A 12399-nucleotide genomic window follows, 5' to 3' on the forward strand; every position below is an offset into this window, starting at 1 on the left:
CTGCACACGGGATGGAGCTGGTGATGGATTGGTGCTTTGAAGGCAGAATGGTGCTGCTGCAAGAGAGAAAGTGGTGCCGCAGACAGACGGGATGATGCTGGAGACGGGACGATGCTGGAGACGGGACGATGCTGGAGACGGGACGACGCAGGAGACGGGACGACGCTGGAGACGGGACGATGCTGGAGACGGGACGATGCTGGACACGGGACGATGCTGGAGACGGGACGATGCTGGAGACGGGACGATGCTGGAGACGGGACGATAATGGAGACGGGACGATGCTGGAGATGGGACGATGCTGGAGACGGGACGATGCTGGAGACGGGACGATGCCGTAGATGGATGATGCCGGAGACGGAATGATGCCGGAGACGGATGATGCCGGAGATGGGACGATGCCGGAGACGGGACGATGCCGGAGACGGGACGATGCCGGAGGCGGGACGATGCCGGAGGCGGGACGATGCCGGAGACGGGACGATGCCGGAGACGGGACGATGCCGGAGACGGGACGATGCCGGAGACGGGACGATGCCGGAGACGGGGCGGTGCTGGAATAGAGTGAATGGTGCTGGAATAGAGTGAATGGTGCTGGAATAGAGTGAATGTTGCTGGAATAGAGTGAATGGTGCTGGAATACAGTGAATGGTGCTGGCATACAGTGAATGGTGCTGGAATACAGTGAATGGTGCTGGAATACAGTTAATGGTGCTGGCATACAGTGAATGGTGCTGGAATACAGTGAATGGTGCTGGCATACAGTGAATGGTGCTGGAATAGAGATGGAGATGGAGACGAGTCAGGATGTGAAACACATTTGTACATCTCGTGTTCGACAGGAAGCATGAACAATGTGTTACCACTGAAACTGGAATGATCATGCAGTGGCCCGGTTAATAAGCCGATTGATATTTTAAAGTGGATATATTGCACATGGGTTTAAATGGTTTTAATAGTTTGTTTAATGTTTCCACGAAATTTCAAAGAGAATGAAAGAGGTATGTTTGTGTCTAAAGGGGATACAGCATGCTGTGTACATTATTTTAACGAATCTGATCGAATCAGTAGCTCAAAAGGTTCAGGTGCTTATAGTCTCTGCCATGAAACTTTTAAATTTACAAGCACTGCAAAAATCACTGCATCGATACTGTAGGAGGCCAAGTGGCCCATTATGCTCGTGCTACACTCCCTAACAAAAGCATCAACCAATGACCAAACTAGTACAACAACATTGAAGAATTACACTTAACGGTCAATTTCTAAGATTCGTTATAATCGCATTTTACTCTTTATTTCTACTACGCACGTTATAGGGTAATTGTTGGAGAAATGGAGGGGGACAGAATGAGTGAGTGTGGGGAATTAGAGAGAGGAAAAGGAGACTTTCAATACAGGTGGCGGAGGACAGAGTAGGCAAAAAGGTGGCCGTGACCTCACCGTTTAACGTTTGTAATTTCTTCCTCGTGGGTAAGTTGTTCCTAAAGCTTTGTGAAATCAATTTAGCTTTGTTAACCAAAAAAAGTCCCTTTGAATAAATCAATATTGCCGTTGTGGGCGATCGTTACGTCATCGGTGACCAAAACATGAATTAAATTTAATAAAGGTAAACGGATATGGTGAAACCATCATTTTTATTTTCACGTTTTATTTTTAATTATTCGTAAAGCAAGATTCTGTAAATATTTGACGTTTGCAGATTTAAATACATTTTAGTTTTTCTTCATTTTCATACTTATAAACACTGCTGACATCATGCACTTCCATGTGATAGTTTAATGCCAATTTGATTTTAGGCTGGGAGGGTGCCATCTGATTGTACTACTACAACTACTACTGCACCTTAACAGTCGCAAATACTCCTTCCTTCTTGTGCAGGCCAGCCAGGGAAAGTTTATGTGCCAAAAGTCTATCGCGAATCAGCCTTTCAACAACTTGCTGGCCAGGCCTGATGAAAGTAGCTCGTTTACTCTTTATGAAAGACACCATGGAATCCGCCACGTCCACCGATATTGTAGCGCTAGCATGTGTTTCCTCTGGCTTAATGTACTTCCGATGGATGGCACATTGATGCATCGCCAAGCTAGCAAAACACCAGGGTGACAGTTTATAGCTGGGTTAAAGACGAGTGTACACACATCTAGGTTCTCTTACCAGCCCTGAGCATAATCTATATATATATATATATATATATATATATATATATATATATATATATATATATATATATACACAATATACAATATATATATATATAGACCCCAGTTTCTCCATCCGTAACGCTTTATTCTAAAGTGTTTTTTCTGTCATAAGAAATACAAATGGCCCCAATGGGAAGGTAATAATCCATTTATTTGGAACAATAATTAGTTGGTTTAATCACAAATCACTTACCTCATGTAAAGGCCCATGTATTCGAGGAAAAATAAGAAGCGATAATGGTTTCTTCGCCCAGTGGTTTGAACCAAGACATTTATTGTTCTACTGCAGCAGGAACTCTTTAGAAAGACATGGGAGGAGCACACAAAATTATATACAGTAATACGTCTCAAAGCAATATAAAAATATATAAAAGTACAAGGAAGAAAAACAGAAACGGAAACAATAACAGCAACAGACGCGCCAACTACAATTACATCTTATAAAATATCATTTTTTTTGCATGTTTTACTTCATTTTACATTCTTACTGACTTTAGCAGATGGACATGCAATATGTTTGTGAAGTGCAACATGCTACCTTTTGATTAAACCCATCAGTGAAGCAACAGGAGGCACACCTAGTCTAATTAACATGAAAACTAGAACGGCCCTCGGTAGAGCACACACCTCCACCACGCTGAACAGTTTATATTTTGTATCCCACTGATAGGCCGGATCTGGATTCGGACCTGAACTAAAATCTAATTAATTCCTCCAAAATCTAATTAAACTAATTAATAGCCTAACTAACACATCCATCTAGTTTCATCATGAGTTGTCTTCAATTTTCTGAAATATCATGATATATATATATATATATATATATATATATATATATATATATATATATATATATATATCAGTCATTATGCGACTTCATACCATGAGTGGTGAACCACCATTAAAGTATCCCATCCAGCTATGCTATTAGTCTATTATCCAGCTATTAGTCTGAACTAAGATCTAAATTATGCACTGTCGGATGGCTCTTCTGGAGCTTGGCAGGCAAAGCGCACATACATCACGGTGACATCACAGTGTGCGCACATTAGGCTGGAGAACTTAAATTATAATTTGATTTTTTTGCCCTATATCTCAATGGTGAAGAATCACTTTTAAAATTCTCGGATCCAGATCTGTATCTGGATCTTGACCACAATCTAATCATTTGGTCCTTGCCATATACCCAAATCTCTCCACCAAATTTCATCCAAATCCGTCCACGTTTTGAGATATCCTGTTAAAAAACAAACAGACATGGGTGAAAACATAACCCCCATCCACCTTCAGTGGCCGAGGTAATAAAACCTTCTTTGATTGAAAAATGTTGGAAATAAAAATGAAATATCTGTGGCATCTGCTTAAAGCAAACAAATAAACAAATAAATAAACCAAACAAAGAGGCAAACAAATAACTGCTGGGTGAAAGAAAATTAAATGCTAAACTGTATAAACCTCACAACTAATGTCTCCATGCATGGGAAACGATGAACTTTTGATTTGATTTCCCTGTTACTGGTAATAGTCGATTACGTCGTACATAAAGTGAAGCAAAACTCGTTCAATTTCCACCAGCTGTGTTTTTGATGCTGTGATTGATTACACGTCTGTCTGTTCTCGCCTCTCTTACCAACACCAACGTTTGACGTGTTACAAGAGCACCTTGTCGGTGGTTAACGTCAAATTATTGTCGTGTGGACCCTGAACAGACAACTGAACCTTCAACCACCGCGATGTTAATGTTCCAACATCGATCAAATAACCTCTTATTTCGTTTTACAATAGTTTTATGAGCAAAGCACATTAGTGACCTTTCACATTGCTATTTTTAAGAGTATATATGGGGTATGCGTTTAACGATATGATTTCAGGATAATTGTCATATATTTAACAAAATTGCTGCATCTCTCCGGCAGTAAAAGGAAAGGATTGTATTTTCGCGCAGAGGCAAATCCAGGGGTTTCAATGGTTGAATGACCCCCCCCCCCCTAGTTGTCTAGTCTTGGTTTGATTCTTTGCTCGACTATAAACCGTTGCTTCACCTAGTCAGAGCACGATTGTTGCTCCACATTGGGCGTTCCATCGGAAAGTGTGCGGTGCCTTGAATGTACGTTTTTTTTTAACGTAAGCCGGGTGCACACCGTCTGCTAGCGTTGGTCGTTGGACGTTGGAAAAATCAGATGGTGGACGAAAAATATTCCAAAAAGACAACAACAACAAAAAAAGTAGAGTCTTTCGTAAAAGAGGAGGCGAGTTTGGTGACTGGTACCCTGAACAAATTACAAAATCTTGCTCTGACTATGCCTTTATGGTCGACCGTCGCAGCCATCTTCATGAGGTGCTCGAGGACCCGGAACATGATTTGTGACAAAACTTTCCTGCACTACCCAGATTATCGGCCACCAGAAGTACTAAAAGTCATTTCTTTGATAGATAATTCTAGTCACAATATCTCTCTGGAAGATTAAGCAAGTAATCAATTAATTACATTCCTAAATATCAATGATCTCATCGTCTTCTTTCAGGAAATAAAATAGCAACATATAGTACCAAGGACGTGCCATACAGGTAGAAAGCTTCGGTAACGAAGACATCCAGACTCTTGTTAAATTTAAAGTGATGCAGAAGAAAAATGCAAATGAAATCCATCAATAATTTTTGGCTATTCCTTCTAAACAATGTGTATCATCCTTACTGGGAGGAAAAACTAGTGATGTGCATCATGGACTGCATTCAGGCAAGTCTACGTTCAGAAGATATGAGGACAACATTCTTGTGAACAAACTCTTGCTTCCAGATCGGCACATCACAATTCAAGAACCTGTGACCTAGCTAGGAATGCCCGAGAGTATCCAGGAAAAAGAAAGGGGATGGTATAAAATGGGTGTCACAATTCCTCATGGAGGATAAGAAACTGAGACGACCACAACTATGTGGCAGAACTGAAGTTACATTCAGCAGAGTGGAAAGGGCCAACTTGACTGCCTCCAAATAAAGGCCAAATGCCAACAGGGGAGCATCAAGGTGCTTCGCATTATTTTTTATGAGTACATTGGAATTTTGCTAAACTGGGCAGTTTCACAGGGTATAAAAGTGGATGGAGACTACCACCATATGGGTTTACATCATCCTCCGAGACCTGCAGTGCACAAACAGCTTCTAGCTATTTTGAACGATACCATCCTTCTCCATGACAATGCTACACAACATGAAACCCAAAATGTATTTGACCTTTTATAGTTCTGGAAGTGGAAAGTTTTTCTTTATTTGTCAGATTTAAATCCATGCGACTTTCAGTTTTTTTGTATACAAGTTCGAGGCTCGTGTAAGAGCTAACATTGATCACAAAAAGACAAACGGACACATAAAACATATGATAAAGGGAGCGGGAGACAATATGGAGAGCAGGGACATTGGGAGACCTGTGGGAGGGAGAGGGATTGGGGGGAGGAGGCACGGGAAGGGGGGGTGGGGGGGAGGTGGGAGAGGAGGTAAAAAACACATGGACACTGCTCGGACTTCCAGGAAAGAAGTCGGTATTTCAAGAAAGTGGATCTGGCGTGAATTAACGGGGTAGAAAAGATCAAGGTTTTGGATGGAGGAAGATAAGAGATGGTGGTGAACAGCTGTTTTAAAGACCTGGAGGGAGGAATGGGATTGAAGGGAGTGAGGGAGTTTGTTCCAGAGGCGGGAGAAAAGAGGAATGAAGGAGTGAAGGTGAGCAGAGAGTCTTGATTTTGGCAGTTTAACCATCAGAGGGTTGCTGGCAGATCTTGTGCGACCTGTAGGAATATTTAGGGGACAGAGCACAGAGAGAGTGGGGGGAGCAAGGCCGGAGAAGAGTCTGTAGAAGACGGAAAGACCACCAACCTGCCTGCGGTTAGTGAGTGAAAGGCCCTCAGAGTTATATTCATCGTGGGAGATTCCAATGATTCTGAATGCTTTGGTTTCAACAGCGTGAAGACGAGCGAGGTGTGAGGCAGGAGCACCAGCCCAGAGGGGAGAGCAGTATTCCATTGAGCTGTGGATGAAAGCCTTGTATGTGGTGAGGAGCTCAGGTGTGCCAGTTACTTCCTAAAATAGAAATGGAGTTTTAGGGGAAGATGTCTTACAACATGTATAATGACAGAGGTGCTTGGAATTAGATAGAACCATACATAGAATCATTGCGGATGGAGGGGTACGTGTACATTTGTCATGAGTAATGACAGGTAGCAATTAGGTTATATATATATGGGTGAGTGTATACATATGTAGTGATAGTGATGTCTGTGAGAGAGTGCCGTTAAAAAAAGGACACCGATAGAAAAATGTCGGTGTTTGTCTCTTCCTTACTCGACTAGTAACCTCCGTCAGCCTCGCCCCACTCCCTCCCCTTTCACCCAAAACACACACTGGTGATATCCCTGTTCTTGCCCCTACTGTTTTCCTCACAACTCCTCAACCCCATCCCACAGTAAAGTTTCAAAGTAGATAGATTTATAAATTTAATTAATTTGGTGTTGATAGAGTGCAGGGATGAAGGGCCAATTGGATCCTCCTGTGTCCAAGTTATTTGTCCTTGCAAGAAGGAAGAAGAACAGCAGAGGTGAACATAGCCACACACTTTGCATCAAGAGAAATTCAGAAGGAGGCCTCTGTGATAAGAGTCGATAACTTGCTTGATTGCTGGAAGAAGTGCATTGAAGAGCATGGAGGTAATGCAGCAATTACATGTGACATCAAGCTTGTCAACGGTTCTATGCCTGTTATGTAGGTGGATTGACAGAGCATTTCGGATAATAGTCGTAGTCTTACTACTTTTGTGTCATGTGATCAGTATTTTTAAAATGTATAGAATCTGATGTCATTTCAGGATAAAATGTTCCGATTCTGACTCAGCATTCTTCTTGAGCAGTTTCTGCCTTCTCGAGTAATGGAGGCCTTTTGCTTCTCTCTAATTATACACATACGTGCTGGTAGGATTTCATAGAGGTACGCACACTCGCCTCGGTTTGAATCCCGACCCAGGTATAAACTATCATCCTGGTGTTTCACAGGTAGAGTCATCAATGTGTGTGTCGTCCCTCGAAAGGACGTTAGACTGGGCGTCCCGTCTTCGGCATTAGTTGGTGGACGTTAAAGATCCTACGGTGTCCTTCGAGCGGAGTAAGCGAGTTATCGCCAGCACTCTGGCGACATTCCTGCTTGTTGGTTACAAGAGGGCACTGCTGCTCAAAAAAGCATCAAAGCATAAAAAAGTAGGTAGAACTCAAAAGTTCATCAAAAAAAGATGTCCCTGCGCATCAAAAAAGAAAGAAAAACATCAAAAGAAAAGTTAAAAAGAGCATCAAAAGAGTAGGTGTCCCTGCGAGAACTCATGTGAACCCGCAGCCACGTACTATTTTAACTTTTTACTCAACACTCAACCGAAGTTTTTGTATCCAGTCGAGGCTCATGGAGGAGCTCGTAACATAATTAATTGATTAAAAATCAATTTCTCTCTTAAATAACGATTTTCGTTACGAACTTTCGTATTTCAAAGACGGACTCCTAAAATCAGCCATCCGTATTTGTTGCCACCTGTCACGGTCAGTTTTTCTCCATGATGTTTCATGTGTAGGACTACCTATGTCACGATGGAATGATGTCGACGTAACGGTTCTCTGATGTAACCATCGTGTAATAATGACGTCACATTTATCACGACTCAAGGTGATATACATTTTATTAAACTTGAATCTCAGTTCGTTGTTGCCTGGATGCTTCGCAGGCGTTGGTTGCATCACACACAAACTGTGCCTTCCCTCGAGTGGACGTTAAGCCGGGTGTCTCGTCTGCTAGCATAAACTGGGGGACCATAAGTTAAAGATACCAATAAGTGTCTTTCGCAAAGAGTAGGTGAGTTACGTTGCTGGCATATCGAATAAATCCAAATCCCTGCCAATAAATTCAGTAGAACCTCAGGCTGGGAGTAATTGGGATCGTTAAAGTAGTAGTAGGAGTAGTTCCTCACCTGACCTCCTCCTTCTCATCAGGTCAATTTTTATTTTGGGGTGCTCTCTTGTGCTTTTCTTGACCTTCCTTTGTTAGTACCCTACCTGTTTCAACGGAGGGGACTCTCCACCTCTCCGCCCGTCTGTCCGTCCCACCTTTTTTTTGTATACTGAATCGAGGCTCGTGAAAGAGCTAACATTTATTTTACAAACAAATCAACCAGACAAACAAAATATACAAAAAGAGGGAGCGGAAGACAAGATGGGGAGAGAAGGGGAAGCTGTGTGGCTGACTGCCACACAACCACAACATTTGAGAGCAGGGAGAAGTGTGGGAGGGAGAGGGCTTGGGGGCAGGAGGTGTGGGAAGGGGAGGGGGGGGGGGAGAGGTATAAAACACAAGGGGACCGAAATTAGCGGGGGTAGAAAAGATCAAGGTTTTGGTTTTTCAGACTTTTTCTCATACCCTTTAACATATTCAACTGAACATGGCTTTATTATGATAAGTTGCAGATCAAGTTCGAGTTTCAGGGTATTTTGTCAATTTTTCACCGAATTATGCCCTTTTTGTAGGTAGGGGACAACAAAATATCGGTAGGGGACATGTATTGCAAAGCAATTCTCCCTCTTGTCATTAACTTCGCGCCCAAAATGCACCGACTGTGGCTGCACCTGCCGACAGTCAACACCAAAACTGGCTTCAGATCAAACATCCCACAAGACGCCCTTGAGTAGTGAACGTAGTAGTTAATCATAGAAAGCCCCGACCTGCACCATGGAGCTCGACATATTGACGTTGTTTCAAACGACATCATGGCATATATGCCGTACGTCTCTACGTCATCACGTTTGTAAGTTTTATGTGTGTCATGTTGTGCAGCTTCGTAGCCTCACACGAGGAACTGTGTCCGACAGCCCACGGTGAGGGACAAACAGCATTGTCGATAAATTTGCGTCACCATAAAATCGGACCCCACAAATCACAATATGACGTAATCATCCTCATCATTATCATCATACAGGATAACTATTTTAAATTTTGTGTCATGTGATCAATATTTTCAAAATATAGTCTGGCGCTGTAGCTAAACCTGTACCTGTAGTAAAAGATAGTCCTGTAGCTGTAGCTCCTGGTCACACCCGACCTGGAGTATAAAATTACGCACGTTTACGGTTTTCGGTAAGATCAATGATCGATGTTCAGTCTGTACAATCCAAATGTTGCCCTAACACGTCCTTGGACCCGGTGATGCTGACCGCTTGTTGTGGTGCCCACAGGTCTCTGGCCCACAGCGTTCCGGCCCCTCCAGAGCTGCCGCATTTGAGTGGTGCGCCACTCTGTTCATCACTGCCCGGCCTATCTGGGGGACAGCGGAAGCTGTGCCAGTTTTATCCGGACCACGTGAGCAGCCTGGGTGAAGGTGTGCGCCTCGCGCTGCGGGAATGCCAGCACCAATTCCGTGAACGGCGCTGGAACTGCACTTCGCTCGACGACGGCCACGTATTTGGAGCGGCCATGGATATCGGTATGTGGAGCGGTTAAATCGGTATGTGGAGCGGTTAAATCGGTATGTGGAGCGGCTAAATCGGTATGTGGAGCGGTTAAATCGGTATGTGGAGCAGTTAAATCGGTATGTGGAACGGTTAAATCGGTACGTGGAGCGGTTAAATCGGTATGTGGAGCAGTTAAATCGGTATGTGGAGCGGTTAAATCGGTATGTGGAGCGGTTAAATCGGTATGTGGAGCGGTTAAATTGGTATGTAGAGTGGTTAAATCGGTATGTGGAGCGGTTCGGTTGCTGTATCGTGACGAAATCACGTGGGTCTTTGAGCATTAAGGACCACCAATGGACAAAACCATGTGTTATGCTACTGACTGCCACGTATTTGCTGACGTTTCAATGTCTGGAATGAATGATGAAGAACCACCTTTAGAGGCCATTTTTCAACGCAGAGCAGGGGTTTACCTTTTTTGGGCACCGAGCTCCCCTTTTTGAAGCAATGTTTTATGGCCGGATGCCCTTCCTGACGCCAACCCTGTTAGTCGCCTTTTGTGACACACAGGGAATTACCACTGAACTGGTACTCAATTTGCCGACCTCAGAAGGACGACAGGCTATGTCAACCCCCCTGGTGTTAATTCAGCGATCGACCGGGATTCCGAACCCAGGATATTAGGATCCCAAACCAGCACCCTAACCGCTAAACCAACACCAGGCTTGGAATGAATGATGAATGAATAAATAAATATATAATCACAGCCCACAGGTAATCACGCCTGTATTAAAATATCTTGAGTTTGTCGGTTGAATGCGCTTGGCTAAAGTTGGTCATGTAGTCGTTTGTTGGCTAAATCACACATGTGGTTAAATAATGCTGGTATTTCACTTTGGCTTACCATGGATTGACTTCACTGCCAAGTGTATCGATTATAATCTGCCAGTTTGGTCGAATGCTTGAAATACTTTTCTTTCTCCGCTCACTGCTGCGGTTCGATTTTCACGACTACTTAGTCTCAACATCCCGCAAATGTCAAGGGTTGTGAGGATGCCAAACACCTCCCAACTTGGCTTCAGCTACATCTTGGTGCTGGAGTGGACTGGAATATAGGGCGAAGGTGTGGCTTGTGATAGGTATCGATTATAAATGTGTATATCAACGTCCGAGCAATATATGATGACAGGTGAATCGTATTCTGAAATATGACGCCATTAACCGACATTACCGAAATTGGTAAAAAAAAATCCATATAGCCCTTCGACAACAATTTTATCCTTTTAACAGAAGAATCACCTTCACTTCATTATTGAAGCTCTATTTTAGGATTCGTGTGTATGTTAGTGTGTGTGTTAGTGTTTTTACATCTGAAAGTTTCTTCCTTCATCACCAGCCAAACGCCTTGAAGTATTTTCTGTCGTAATTTAAGGGTCAAGTTTGCAATCTGATCAATTTTGCGCCTGACAAGTGCAGGCCTAATTCTTGAGGTGTGTATTTTAAGGAAGTTCTGTGATGTTTAAAAGCTCCATTGGTCCTGCAATTTCCTTTTTTTTTTTTTTTTTTAGAAAGATTTCCAGAAAATAAAAAATAAAAATCAAAACGGGCATCACATTAATTTTCTTCGAATTATAAACAGCGTTGCTCAATGGTAATTCTGCCAACCCTGTATAGTAATTTAATTAAAAGAGGGGGGTAGAGGGTGGGAGACATTGAACAAGGGTCCAGTTTCAAACTATTCCCATTGTATAGGGGGTAATCATTGCTCGCCAAATATCCTTCTTACAACGAGGGTGGAAAATCCAAAATGGTGTAGCCAGTTGTTTTGGCTGTTTATATAATTTTCAGGTCACTGAATAGGCGATTGTTTTGGCAGACTATCAAAATGCCCATATTAAACCCATGAATAATGTCTTTATAGGGCTTTATAATGTATGCGAGCACACCATGAAAAGCGCGTTTATCCGCACTGCAAACTTCGCTTCGGGCTGCGGGTTAGCATTACATACACAGGAATCAAGATTAATATTGGAATGTGGTTATTTAAAATTACGCTAACCAAATCGAGCTCGAATATTTGATCCTTTGTATATCCCATGGCAAAGATATATATATATATATATATATATAGTTTGTATATATATGGTTTGTATATATATGGTTTGTATATATATGGCTTGTATATATATGGTTTGTATATATATGGTTTGTATATATATGGTTTGTATATATATGGCTTGTATATATATAGTTTGTATATATATGGTTTGTATATATATGGTTTGTATATATATGGCTTGTATATATATGGTTTGTATATATGTATATGGTTTGTATATATATGGTTTGTATATATATAGTTTGTATATATATGGTTTGTATATATATGGTTTGTATATATATGGTTTGTATATATACGGTTTGTATATATATGGTTTGTATATATATGGTTTGTATATATACGGTTTGTATATATACGGTTTGTATATACATGGTTTGTATATATATGGTTTGTATATATATGGTTTGTATATATATGGTTTGTATATATACGGTTTGTATATATATGGTTTGTATATACATGGTTTGTATATATACGGTTTGTATATATATGGTTTGTATATATATGGTTTGTATATATACGGTTTGTATATACGTATATGGTTTGTATATATATGGTTTGTATATATATGGTTTGTATATATATGGTTTGTATATATATGGTTTGT

At 41.7% G+C, this 12399-nt stretch overlaps 2 protein-coding genes across 3 annotated transcripts in view; one reads left to right on the plus strand and one right to left on the minus strand.

The window, feature by feature from the left end:
- The window catches only part of LOC144891773 (uncharacterized), a 469129-nt gene that overhangs the window by 108152 nt on the left and 348578 nt on the right, over positions 1 to 12399 (minus strand). The window lies entirely within an intron of this gene.
- Positions 1 to 12399, plus strand: part of LOC137416732 (protein Wnt-5b-like) — a 70164-nt gene that overhangs the window by 4306 nt on the left and 53459 nt on the right. For both annotated transcript variants that reach the window (XM_068102349.2, XM_078776086.1), the window contains exon 2: positions 9455 to 9702. In XM_068102349.2, coding sequence (XP_067958450.1) covers positions 9455 to 9702 — 248 coding nt within the window. The remainder of the gene's footprint in view (positions 1 to 9454; positions 9703 to 12399) is intronic.

This window comes from Myxine glutinosa, chromosome 4, assembly GCF_964187855.1.
Source record: "Myxine glutinosa chromosome 4, kmMyxGlut1.1, whole genome shotgun sequence".
Lineage (NCBI taxonomy): Eukaryota > Metazoa > Chordata > Myxini > Myxiniformes > Myxinidae > Myxine > Myxine glutinosa.